Source organism: Entelurus aequoreus, linkage group LG05 (assembly GCF_033978785.1).
Source record: "Entelurus aequoreus isolate RoL-2023_Sb linkage group LG05, RoL_Eaeq_v1.1, whole genome shotgun sequence".
NCBI classification, from domain to species: Eukaryota; Metazoa; Chordata; class Actinopteri; order Syngnathiformes; family Syngnathidae; genus Entelurus; species Entelurus aequoreus.
In genome coordinates, this window is record NC_084735.1 from 80518927 (window position 1) to 80533015 (window position 14089).

The 14089-nt window shown below is 36.3% G+C and overlaps 2 protein-coding genes across 3 annotated transcripts in view; both read right to left on the bottom strand.

Annotated features, from left to right (window-relative positions):
- LOC133651091 (neural cell adhesion molecule 1-like) overlaps positions 1–14089 on the bottom strand; it is an 881445-nt gene that overhangs the window by 668675 nt on the left and 198681 nt on the right. The window lies entirely within an intron of this gene.
- LOC133649970 (neural cell adhesion molecule 1-like) overlaps positions 1–14089 on the bottom strand; it is a 616992-nt gene that overhangs the window by 60208 nt on the left and 542695 nt on the right. The window contains exons 3-4 of the mRNA XM_062046685.1: positions 11253–11462; positions 11030–11173 (exon numbers count right to left, since the gene is read on the bottom strand). Coding sequence (XP_061902669.1) covers positions 11030–11173; positions 11253–11462 — 354 coding nt within the window. The remainder of the gene's footprint in view (positions 1–11029; positions 11174–11252; positions 11463–14089) is intronic.

Here is a 14089-nt window from a genome sequence, read left to right on the forward strand (position 1 = left end):
CTGCTTATTTCAGCAAGACAATGCCAAACCACATTCAGCACGTGTTACAACAGCGTGGCTTCGTAAAAAAAGGAGTGCGGGTACTTTCCTGGCCCGCCTGCAGTCCAGACCTGTCTCCCATCAAAAATGTGTGGAGCATTATGAAGCGTAAAATACGACAGCGGAGACCCCGGACTGTTGAACGACCGAAGCTCTACATAAAACAAGAATGGGAAAGAATTCCACTTTCAAAGCTTCAACAATTAGTTTCCTCAGTTCCCAATTGTTTATTGAGTGTTGTTAAAAGGAAAGGCCATGTAACACAGTGGTGAACATGCCCTTTCCCAACTACTTTGGCACGTGTTGCAGCCATGAAATTCTAAGTTAATTATTATTTGCAAAAAAAATAATAAAGTTAATGAGTTTAAACATCAAATATCTTGTCTTTGTAGTGCATTCAACTGAATATGGGTTGAAAAGGATTTGCAAATCATTGTATTCCGTTTATATTTACATCTAACACAATTTCCCAACTCATATGAGAACGGGGTTTGTACGAGAGCGTGGAAGCCCCGAAAATGTGCTTTTTTTGGGGGGGGTGACCAACCTGTCCTCATGGCCACATCTTTTATCCCACTGTCATGTGTTTCAGTTAAAACGTTGACAAACATGTCCTCTCTCAGAAAATGTCACTTTTATGGAGGTCATGTGTCCCATTTGGCTTATGGTGGCCCTCAAATCCAAAAAAGTCAGCTAAATCTCTCATTGACTCCAATGTTAGATTTCGGCGCGAAAAAACCCCCAACAATTCTTATTTTCCTGCTGGCTCTAAGTCGGCCATTTCTCCACTTATCGGAACTCTGAGAACAATGGAACGTTCCTCAAAGCCTTGAGGCGCTGATAGTTTTTACGAAAAGTCGATATCTTGAAGCGTTTGCCCACAATCAGACATTGTTCGGTATGAAGTTTTTCAACAAATCCTCAGGGCAGTCGTGCATTCTTCACGCATTCTTTAATCACGCTTTAAAGGCCTACTGAAAGCCACTACTACCGACCACGCAGTCTGATAGTTTATATATCAATGATGAAATCTTAACATTGCAACACATGCCAATACGGCCGGGTTAACTTATAAAGTGCAATTTTAAATTTCCCGCTAAACTTCCGGTTCGAAACGCCTCTGAGGGTTGACGTATGCGCGTGACGTCAATCATTGAAACGGAAGTATTCGGACACCATTGAAGTCAATACGAAATAGCTCTGTTTTCATCTCATTATTCCACAGTATTCTGGACATCTGTGTTGGTGAATCTGTTGCAATTTGTTCATTGCATTATGGAGAAAGAAGCTGAGCAAGCAAAGAAGAAAGTTGTCGGTGCGAAGTGTCTATTTTGCGAGGGAAGTCAGCAACAACACGTACACAGCCGGCGCTTCTTTGTTTACATTCCCGAAAGATGCAGTCAAGATGGAAGAACTCGGACAACAGAGACTCTTACCAGGAGGACTTTGATTTGGATACACAGTTGCGATAACGTGAGTACACAGCTGCGCTTCCAAACATTTGATCGCTTGCTATAACTAGCTCGAGCTAGTAGCTAGGAGCTAGGAGCTAGCATTAGGATTAATTTGTGGCATATTAAATATAAGCCTGGTTGTGTTGTGGCTAATAGAGTATATATATGTCTTGTGTTTATTTATTGTTGTAGTCATTCCCAGCTGAATATCAGGTCCCACCCGCGCGCTTCCAAACATTTGATTGCTTGCCCGTACGTGCGTGTCATGTACGTAACTTTGATTAAATATATAAGCTTTATGAACCTTGGGTTAGGTGAACGGTTGTTTGGGCTGAGTGAGTGTGTGTGTTATGCAGGTGTTTGAATTGTATTGGCGGGTTATATATACGGGATCTCTTCCATATTACCCGCTCGAGCTATAACTAGCTCGAGCTAGTAGCTAGTAGCTAGGAGCTAGGAGCTAGCATAACAAACACCTAGGTGTTTTTATGCGGGATTAATTTGTGGCATATTAAATATAAGCCTGGTTGTGTTGTGGCTAATAGAGTATATATATGTCTTGTGTTTATTTACTGTTGTAGTCATTTCCAGCTGAATATCAGGTCACCCCCGGCTCTCACAGCATCTTCCACTCCCCACTAGTCCTTCACTTGCACTTTCCTCATTTAAAAATATTTCATCCTCGCTCAAATTAATGGGGAAATCGTCGCTTTCTCGGTCCGAATCTCTCTCACTTCATGCGGCCATCATTGTAAACAATAGGGAACTTTGCGTATATGTTCAATTGACTACGTCACGCTACTTCCGGTAGGGGCAAGCCTTTTTTTTATCAGATACCAAAAGTTGCGATCTTTATCGTCGTTGTTCTATACTAAATCCTTTCAGCAAAAATATGGCAATATCGCGAAATGATCAAGTATGACACATAGAATAGATCTGCTATCCCCGTTTAAATAAAAAAAAATCATTTCAGTAGGCCTTTAAGTGACGGATGTAGCAAAAACTAACCCAGACCCACTGTATGTGCCCCGCACTTGGCTGGTGACCAATCTAGGGCAGGGGTGTCCAACTCATTTTAACTCAGGGACCGCATGGAGGAAAATCTATTCCCACGTGGGCCGGACTGGTAAAATCATGGCATAGTAACTTAAAAATAAAGACAACTTCTGATTGTTTTCTTAGTTTGAATTCGGCTAAAAAAAAGAACTAGCACATTCTGAAAATGTACACATTACAAATAATACTCTTGGCAAAACACTTCAAGCTAGTTTAAAATTCTGAGGAAAAAAATGGGTGCAGTTTCAAAAACACTATGAAGAACACAATCAACTTAGACATTGTCTCAGTGTTTTTACAAAGCCATTAAACTTGAAGCATTTCCTGTTTCGCATTCTCATGTTGGCAATAAAAACATGTTTGGAAAATTAATCTAGTGTTTCCTCAAACCGACACATTACTGACATTCTCAACACATTCATCATCATTCAAACATTACAATTATGATGTAAACAAAACAATTGTCAAAATGACACCGTTGCCGAAATCAAGGTAAGAGATCTACAAACTTCACCAATGTGAACATTTAAGCATAAAATAAAATAGAACAAACAACAAATGTAGAAACAACAATTTTTTTTTACAATGGAGTTCAAGGTGCGCATAGCGCCGTCAACAAACCACGGAGCTCTAACTACAAAGACGATGGTCATGTTGACTTAAGTCTTTCCATCTTACCGTTTCGTTATGTTATCCGTTTAGTGCAGGGGTGTCCAAAATTTTTCCACAGAGGGCCGCACACGGAAAAATTAAAGCATGTGGGGGCCATTTTGATATATTTCATTTTCAAACCATAACAAAATATATGCATTTTTTATTTATTTTACCTTTAGGGGTCCCGGGGACCATAAAGGGTCTCAGTCATTAAAATGTTAAAAATAAGTCAGATTTTTTAATTATTTAACACTTACAGTAAATCTCTATATCAACTTCAAGTTGATATAAAGTAATACAAATTTTAAAAAATGTTTTATGGCTTGTCTGTCAAAAACTTAGTTTTTTTTATAGTAAAACTGAAATATGCAGTATTTAGTAATTAGAGCCCTAAAATATCAATAATGCAGGACACCATTGATTTTAATTCTTTCATATTTTTGAGTAATCACAGTGAAAAGATAAAACAAACTCGGATTTTCCCGCAGATACATTTTCTTCAGACACCAAACAACCCTATCTGCTGGGCTTAAAGACGTGAAATATTCATGTTTATGCATTATCTACGATGTTTTTCCAGGAAAACTGCTTCTGAGTGACGGGCAAGAGGAGACAAAGAAAATGAGAACACCTCTGGCATGTTGGGCTCCCGTCGTCTTTTTTTTGGGTGGAATTTTGTTGTTTTTGTTATTATTTTCCTCTGTATTTTTTACCGTGTCCCTGCCAAATATCCCAATCTCAAATGTTATTATTTTATTTATCTACTTTCATTGGATGAATTATTACGCTACACACATTTTGCCAAGCAACAACATCAAATGAGCTGGTAAATTATGCATATTGCTACATTTGTTAGCTACATTAGCGAGCTAACCTTCAATTTTCAATTTGACAATTAATTGCCAAGGTGTCCCGAGAGGGACAAGCGGTAGAAATTGGATCGATGGATGGAATTGCATTGACTTTTTGTTGTTTGTGAGGTTAAAAACAGTCTAAAAAAAAAAAATCCTCAAATATATCCCTTTAAGTATTTAATTTGAATGTTGATGCATTATCTACGATGTTTTCCGAAGCTTTTCTTCCTGAGTGACGGGCGGGAGAAGATAAAAATAAGAACCCATCAGGCATCTTTGGATCTTACCGCATTTTTCGGCCTCGATTATGCAGCCCTTAAAGTACCAGTAGAGTGGGGAAAACAAGTTGACTTTATATGCTTGTTTGTGTTTCATTGGATTCGTTAAACCATATCCAATTGTATTTACAATCTGCAAAGTACGTGAAAATACCGTATTTTCCAGGCTATAAGGCGCACTTAAAATCCTTTTTTTCCCCTCAAAACTCGACAGTGCACCTAATATAAGGAATAATTCTGGTTTTGCTTACCGACCTAGGAGCTATTTTATTTGGTACATGGTGTAATGATAAGTGTGACCAGTAGATGGCAGTCAAACATAAGAGATAAGTGTAGGCTGCAGTATGATGGCAATATGTCTCAAGTAAACAACACCAACATTTTAAATGTGCCATTGAAAATATAGAACATTACACACGGCGCTCAAACATGTATCAAAATGTTTTAGTACGACTTTGGTAAGCTATGAAGCCTCACCGCTTGATGGATTGTCGGTGCATTAAACATAGGAGTATTATTATGGTGTGTGTATAAGGTAAGACATTATCTGGCGTTTTGTTTCGCAATATTATACAAAATCAACTTTTCTTGCCTTCTGGTACCTGCTGATCTGTATTTGGGATCTGCATAAATCCGTAAAAATTGTGCCTGTGTATCAAGAATAAAATACAAGTAAGACATATGAAGATTAATATAAAAAATATTTAAAAAATATATATATAAGCGCCAACGCAGACTCACTATTTTAATGGCGCATTGCTAGCAGTGAACTAATGCTAGCTTGTGCTGCTATTGTGATTTGAACTTAATGAAAAAGACTGAAAATAAGGCGGGGTTCTAGGGGCCGCAGGTTCCCAGCCAGGTCCAAGGCGGTGCCCTGGTGGGGGGACAACAGGGGCAACCCCCCCACAAAGCTCCTGGTTTTTCAGCAATTGAACATGCAAAAGTTAGCAAAAAACAGCAACATTTAAAGATGTTTTAGTGTTTAAAGAATTGGAAAAAAGATCAACAGAGTTGACATAAATACATACCCCGTTCATCCAAATGAATCACTATGTCTGTTTAAGTCACTATGTAATTTAATCACTACAGTAATTACAACTTGTGTTCACATCCACAGGAACCACATGGGTTAGCCTACTCTATACAGTATTTACAACCTTAACTAGTGTTCACTTCACAGCCACAGTTGGTTCACCTAGTTATTTACATTATTTACACATTATTTTGGTTCATTCACACATTACGTTTGCATTTTTTCCGGCAAATTTCTGAGCAGCTTGCATTTTCCTTTTTGTTTCTGCTGTAGTGAATTCTGCCTTGGATTTTATAGGGTTAGGGTAATCTGGATCTTTTTTACTATCGGGTCTGGCGGATTTCTGCGCTCTCGATTTACAAACGTAATTTGTTCTTGAACGGGGTTCATAAATAGAAAAGTAAGAATATTGAATCAAATTTCTCCCTAAGAAACAATGTAAATACGAATAACGGGTTCCAGCCTTGACAAAAGTCCATATTTTAGTAAAAGTTTGTACACTTTGAACACAATATAAAGTGTGATACAGTACTGCATATCAAACAAACATAACAAGGGGGTGATGAATTAGCTTTCTATTTAGCAAAGTCGAAACAATAACTACTAACTAAACTGTCCTCATTTTCAGCCGCCCTGCCGACACGCACTCACACTGTCACTAGCCCTGTGGTGCCCTCACAGTTTGAATATTCCACTCCGAATACCTTTGGCTATTTTCAGAGATTGTACGTCACTGTAGTAACTCTTCTGCACTCTGATCATATTATCAGATCAGTCATACTGGAAATACGCAAAATTTGGAAATAGATGTGCTGTCTATCATTCACAATCCTTATGTGAAACAATAATCTAGCTAACAATTGAGTCAATAGATCGAGGGTTCTCTATTGCGCCCATTGTACATTTTGAGGTGATCTGGATCATTGTCTGTATTCAGGACTTTTTTTCTATTTGGAGACAGGGTCTGGCGGATGTCTGCGCTCTCGATTTACAAACTTAATCAGTACTTGAACAGGGTTCAGGAATCGAAAAGTATGAATATTGAATCAAATTTTTCCCTAAGAAACAATGTAAATTAATGGGTTCTAGCCTCGACAAAAGCCTGTATTTTAGTAAACGTTTGTACACTTTGAACACAATATAAAGTTGTATACAGTACTGTACATCAAACAAACATAAGGAGGTGATGAAATAGCGTTCTATTAAGTGAAGTCAAAACAATAACTGCTTATTGAACTGTCTTCATTTGCAGCCGCCCTGCCGACACACACTCACACTGTCACTAGCCCTGTGGTGCCCTCAAAATTTTAAATCACAAAACTTTTAAACATTAACAGCCAGGCTGTTGCAATGTTTAGGGCCAAAAAAAAAAAAATCCACTTTAGCTTGCCGGCGTTCAGCAGGAGAAAGGGCAGCGGGGGGGACGATATCGACAACGCTGTGGATACTTCTTGAATGTTTCCAAACCACACATTGCGTGTCCATTGCTTTATTTGAACTCATATTGCACTTGCAAAACTAAGCTAAAAAACACTTAAAACCACACATAATAGCAATTAGCACCGTGGCTAACGACGACGCTGTTGCGCTGACTAAATAAGCACCGGATAACGACATACCCGCCCACAATGTCTGTGCTGACGGGCACAAAATGGGTGGATAAAACGTTCGCACACCAAAGCATATTTTTATTCAGTCCGTGGTTTGTAAATCAAAAAGTTTGTAAAAACGGTGGGGTTCGTAAATCGAGGTCCCACCGTATTATTATCTTCTGCATCATCTCCCTCGTCTTAACGTGTGTTTCTGCCGTGTGTCCTCGTCCATTTACTTGCCATGTGAGGCAGCAAGTGCAGTGCAAATTTTGCCTAGCAACAACGACAAAGTGACCGGGTAAAAAAAGATGGAAATATATTATAGTGATATATTTCCTAAATAAATAAATGACAGCAGACACTGAAACGTATCAACTGAATTAGTTTTCATCAGCCCCATAAATGCTTTAGCAGCTACGAAATTATAAAAGGATGTTGCTGAATGGACGATAATTGTAATATTTTATATTTCTTCTCCTCCCAGTATTGCGGGCGTTTTGATGATCAGCATATATTTTTTATATTAATGAAGACTTTGCACATGTTTAGTAGATCAGCTTTGCGTGTGCTATCAGTTTGTTTTAGTACAAGCAAACCTGGAAAAAAGCATAATAATATAATTCAATCCGTGGTTTGTAAATCAAAAATTTTGTAAAAAAAAAAAGGTGGGGTTCGTAAATCGAGGTTCCACCGTATTATTATCTTCTGCATCATCTCCCTCGTCTCAACGTGTGTTCCTGCCGGGTGTCCCCGTCCATTTACTTGCTATGTGAGGCAGCAAGCAACTCAAAATGCAGTGCAAATTTTGCCTAGCAACGACGGCAAAGTGACCGGGTTAAAAAAAGATGGACTCCGAGCAATTTTACGTAACCTCCTGGTTACGAGGAATTGTGAGTTTTGTTCCCCGAAATGTGTAATTTTGACAAAGGAAGTAGACCCTAAGACGAATGTCCATTACAGGGAACGCTGGTTCTCAGGAGGATATCGCTGCATTTCCTAGCAAATTATTATTTTTATGGCATCGCAAAATGGTCTAAAAGGGTTAAACACCCACTCCACCAGACAATTGAGGGACAGCGGAGTTCATACTCCAACAGGCTCCTTCAGCTTCGTTCCCACAGTGTTCGATTCAAGAACTGCTTCATTCCGCACTCCATCCAGCTGTATAATCACTCGCCATACAGCAATAGATGATATCTGTCTATTACCTGACACCTTCTATGTTAGCTACCTCTCTTTGTTTTTAATGTCTATTTTCTATTTTCTGCTGGATTTACTCTCTATTTTATGCTGCAGCTGTCACATATACTGTAATATTGTACATGGTAAGTGTTATATATTGTATATATGATATAGACATAATATAATATTATATATCAGTATATATAATATACTGTACATACAGTATATTATGTAAATATTACGTATATATCAGGGGTGCTCATTACGTCGATCGCGAGCTACCGGTCGATCGCGGCGGGTGTGTCAGTCGATCGCCAGCCAGGCATTAAAAAAATTGTCCTAAAAATGAGCGATCATAAATCTTCACTATGACGTCACTTTATTTAAACTTTTTTCTCCTCCATTTGAAAATGCGGACGTTATCAGCACCACTGTCTGATTCCTATCAATGCAAGTCATCAGAATCAGGTAATACACCAACCTATATTCTTGTCTTCATGAAAGAAAGGAATCTATATGTGTTAAACATGCTTGTATTATCTGTAAACACCTTTAACTTATTAACAATATTAACTATATGTGTTAAACATGCTTGTATTATCATTAAACACTTAACTTATTAACAATATTAACTATATGTGTTAAACATGCTTGTATTATCTGTAAACACCTTTAACTTATTAACAATATTAACTATATGTGTTAAACATGCTTGTATTATCATTAAACACTTAACCTATTAACAATATTAACTATATGTGTTAAACATGCTTGTATTATCTGTAAACACCTTTAACTTATTAACAATATTAACTATATGTGTTAAACATGCTTGTATTATCATTAAACACTTAACCTATTAACAATATTAACTATATGTGTTAAACATGCTTGTATTATCTGTAAACACCTTTAACTTATTAACAATATTAACTATATGTGTTAAACATGCTTGTATTATCATTAAACACTTAACTTATTAACAATATTAACTATATGTGTTAAACATGCTTGTATTATCTTTAACCACCTTTAAGTTGTTAACAATATTAACTATATGTGTTAAACATGCACGTATTATCTTTAAACACCTTTAACTTATTACCAATATTAACTATATGTGTTAAACATGCTTGTATTATCTTTAAAAACCTTTAACTTGTTAACAATATTAACTATATGTATTAAACATTCTTGTATTATCATTAAACACCTTTAATTTATTAACAATGTTAACTATATGTGTTAAACATGCTTGCATTATCATTAAACACCTTTAACTTGTTAACAATATTAACTATATGTGTTAAACATGCTTGTATTATCTTTAAACACCTTTAACTTATTACCAATATTAACTATGTGTTAAACATGCTTGTATTATCTTTAAAAACCTTTAACTTGTTAACAATATTAACTATATGTATCAAACATTCTTGTATTATCATTAAACACCTTTAATTTATTAACAATATTAACTATATGTGTTAAACATGCTTGCATTATCATTAAACACCTTTAACTTGTTAACAATATTAACTATATGTGTTAAACATGCTTGTATTATCATTAAACACTTAACTTATTAACAATATTAACTATATGTGTTAAACATGCTTGTATTATCTTTAACCACCTTTAAGTTGTTAACAATATTAACTATACGTGTTAAACATGCTTGCATTATCTTTAAACACCTTTAACTTATTACCAATATTAACTATATGTGTTAAACATGCTTGTATTATCTTTAAAAACCTTTAACTTGTTAACAATATTAACTATATGTATTAAACATTCTTGTATTATCATTAAACACCTTTAATTTATTAACAATATTAACTATATGTGTTAAACATGCTTGTATTATATTTAACCACCTTTAAGTTGTTAACAATATTAACTATATGTGTTAAACATGCTTGTATTATCTTTAAACACCTTTAACTTATTACGAATATTAACTATATGTGTTAAACATGCTTGCATTATCTTTAAACACCTTTAACTTGTTAACAAAAACATATATTTCATAAATAAGTAAATATGAATTATATATATGAATGAGGTAGATCCCCACGACTTGATCAATTGAAAAGTAGCTCGCCTGCAGAAAAAGTGTGAGCACTAGGGATGTCCGATAATGGCTTTTTGCCGATATGACAACCAGGTATGGTGAAGATAAGGTACTTTTTAAAAAAATTAGTAAAATAAGATAAATAAATTAAAAACTTTTTCTTGAATAAAAAAGAAAGTACAACAATATAAAAACAGTTACATAGAAACTAGTAATGAATGAAAATGAGTAAAATTAACTGTTAAAGGTTAGTACTATTAGTGGACCAGCAGCACGCACAATCATGTGTGCTTACGGACTGTATCCCTTGCAGACTGTATTGATATATATTGATATATAATGTAGGAATCAGAATATTAATAACAGAAAGAAACAACCCTTTTGTGTGAATGAGTGTAAATGGGGGAGGGAGGTTTTTTGGGTTGGTGCACTAATTGTAAGTGTATCTTGTGTTTATGTTAAATTTAATTTTTAAAAAAACAAAAAACAACGATACAGATAATAAAAAAACCGATACCGATAATTTCCGATATTACATTTTAACGCATATATCGGCCGATAATATCGGCCTGCCGATATTATCGGACATCTCTAGTGAGCACCCATGGTATATATGTTATATTTTATAGCGCTATATTTAGTCTATTTATACCTGCATTGTCCTTTCCATCCTTACACTTTCCATCATTGTAACTGAGCTACTGTGTGGAACAATTTCCCTTGTGGATCAATAAAGTTTGTCTAAGTCTAAGTCTAAGTCTGAATAGCGGAGACAGGAAAGAAAAAAGTGAACACGTGGTAGCTTACCGTCTTTTTCCACCTTGATGATGTAGCCCTTGTGCTTCCACAGGATGAAAGGCGGCGGCGATCCGATCACGTCGCAGACGATGTCGGCGTCATCGCCCTCGTTGAACTCCTGCGGGCTGGGAACGTTCTTGAAGGTGATCTTCTCTGAAAGCGGCCGAGGCAAAGCACGCGTGCAGGCGTCAGTCGGATCGAGACCGAGGTCGCACACGGGCGGAGGACTTACGGAAGATCTTGACTTGGACCGTGGCCTGCGCCTCCTTGTCGCCGCTCCTGGCCACGCACTTGTAGATGCCGGCGTCGTCCACGTCGGCGTGGTAGATGATGAGGGCCGAGCTGGTCTCGTCGTTGCGGTTGACGTGGATGTCGGGGTTGTTCGGCAGGATCATCTCCCCGCTGGGCTTGTACCAGTCGATGTCTTTGGCGTCTCCCACCACTGCGGAAAAGGTACGTTTTTGTGTCGATAAAATGCAGATTCATACCTAACTAGCTAACAACCTTGGGTGATTTACTAAGATCCAAGTAATGTGTGAAAAAAATAAAATAGCGTGTAGCAGGCACAGGACATTGAAGCAACTTGTTGAATTAGGTCCTGACTAGGACTAAAGATAAAGGTGAAGCTATAGCACTGTGCTTTAGACATGGCTAGCTAGTTAGCGGCTAACGTCCATCCGCAGTCTTCAGTGTTTTAGCTACTTCTAAATCACTAATCCTTGCCTCCACGGCGACAATTAAAGTAAGTTTCTTACAAGTATCATCCCTGCAGGCGAGGAAGGGCTAAACATGCTTCACTACACACCGTAGGAGGATACGATAGCTCACCGGCGTCACCGCTAACAAGCTGGTGCTTCACAATGTAAACAAACGCCATGGGTGGCATCCACTGTAATGATACCAAGTACACGAGCGTATCTCATCGATACTACCGGTACTATGATTACGTCAATATTTTTTATAAACCACAAAATATTTTTTTTCCGTTTTTTAAAAAAAAATTCATATTATGTTTATAAACTCAGGAAATACATCCCTGGACACATTAGGACATGAATTATGACCAATGTATGATCCTGTAACTACTTGGTATCGGATTAAGACGAAATCCACTTTTCACACGTTTTAGTACAAGCAAACCTTTCGTGAATCGGGCCCTTTGTGCGGAAAAATGCAGAGTACTACTCAAACCTTGTCTCTTCTTCGTCAAAAAGTCTGGGTTTTTTCCGTCAAAAAGTCTGGATTTTTTGTAAATGTCAAAAAGTCTGGATTTTTCTGTCAAAAAGTCGGGATTTTTTCTAAGTGTCATAAAAATCTGGATTTTTCTGTCAAAAAGTCGGGATTTTTTTCTGAGTGTCAAAAACTCAGGATTTTTTCTTCCAAAAAAATCTGGATTTTTCCTAAGTGTCAAAAAAATCTGGATTTTTTCCATGTGTCCAAAAAATCTGGATTTTTTCCATGTGTCAAAAAAATCTGGATTTTTTCTAAGTGTCAAAAAAATCCGAATTTTTTTCCATGTGTCAAAAAAATCTTAAATTTTTCTGTCAAAAAAAATCTGGATTTTTGCTGTCAAAAAAATCTGGATTTTTTCTGAGTGTCAACAAAATCGGAATTTTTTCTGTCAAAAAATCGGGATTTTTTCCGTCAAAAAAATCGGGATTTTTTCTGTCCAAAAATCGGGATTTTTTTCTAAATGTCAAAAAAATCTGAATTTTTACTGTCAAAAAGTCTGGATTTTTTCTAAGTGTCAAAAAATCTGGATTTTTTCCGAGTGTCAAAAAATCGGAATTTTTTCTGTCCAAAAATCGGGATTTTGTCTGTCCAAAAATCTGGATTTTTTTCTAAATGTCCAAAAAATCTGGATTTTTACTGTCAAAAAGTCTGGATTTTTTCTGTCAAAAAATCTGTTTTTTTTTCTAAGTGTCAAAAAATTCAGATTTTTTTCTAAGTGTCAAAAAAGTCTGGATTTTTCTATGTGTCAAAAAAATCAGGATTTTTTCTGTGTCAAAAAAATCTGGATTTGTTCCATGTGTCAAAAAAATCTGGATTTATTCTAAGTGTCAAAAAAATCTGGATTTTTTCCAAGTGTCAAAAAAATCGGGATTTCTGTCAAAAAGTCGGGATTTTTTCTGAGTGTCTAAAACTCAGGATTTTTTTTTTGTCAAAAATTTAGGATTTTTTCTAAATGTCAAAATATCTGGATTTTTTTTCTGTCAAAAAGTCTATATTTTTTCTAACTGTCAAAAAGTCTGGATTTTTTCTGTCAAAAAGTCTGGATTTTTTCTGTCAAAAAGTCGGCATTCTAGCTCGAGTTGCTGACCAAACAAACATTTTTTTTCATACCACACAAATAATGAATCTGTGCAAATTTGTCATCAACATTGCAACACATAAAATACATCAAAAAAACTATTAAAGTTTAAGTTTTTAATATATATATATATAATTTCTTTTTAATTACTGGATTAAATATTCTAATTGAGAGTTTCATGATCTCGAAACCCCGAATTTCCACTGGATGCAGAACGGCTGCAGAACGGCTGCAGAACGGAAGCAAAACGGCGCGACTACGACGGCGTACTCTTTCCAATTAAATTCAAGTCAATGTGTCAGTTCCCACCGCTACTATTCCGCATTTCTGCACTAAATATGCGCAATGCTTCTATATTTGTCAGTCGCCGCAACGCGGCGGTTCAATGTTGCTAAAAATCTGCTTGTGTCGGACAGGAAGTCGTGCGCAAACACAAAATAAATGATCCGGTTTACTTTCAAAATGAAATACTCGGTTTTCATCGCGGATTATATTTTTATTTAAATGGGTAGTAGATTTGTTTAGCGATTGTGTGCTATTGACTTTTTTTTGATCAAACAATGCTACAGTGTGTGATAAAAGAGAACTAGTTTGGATATTGTGTTGTTATTGTCGGTAGCACTCATAATAAATGCATTTAAAAATGTACAGTTAATAGATGTGATCAATATTGGCCAATCTTACTCAAGGATGTTCAGCATCGTAATCGGATAAGCATAAAACACTTTGAGTAAAAACTAGTAAATCCTCTTGAGAGC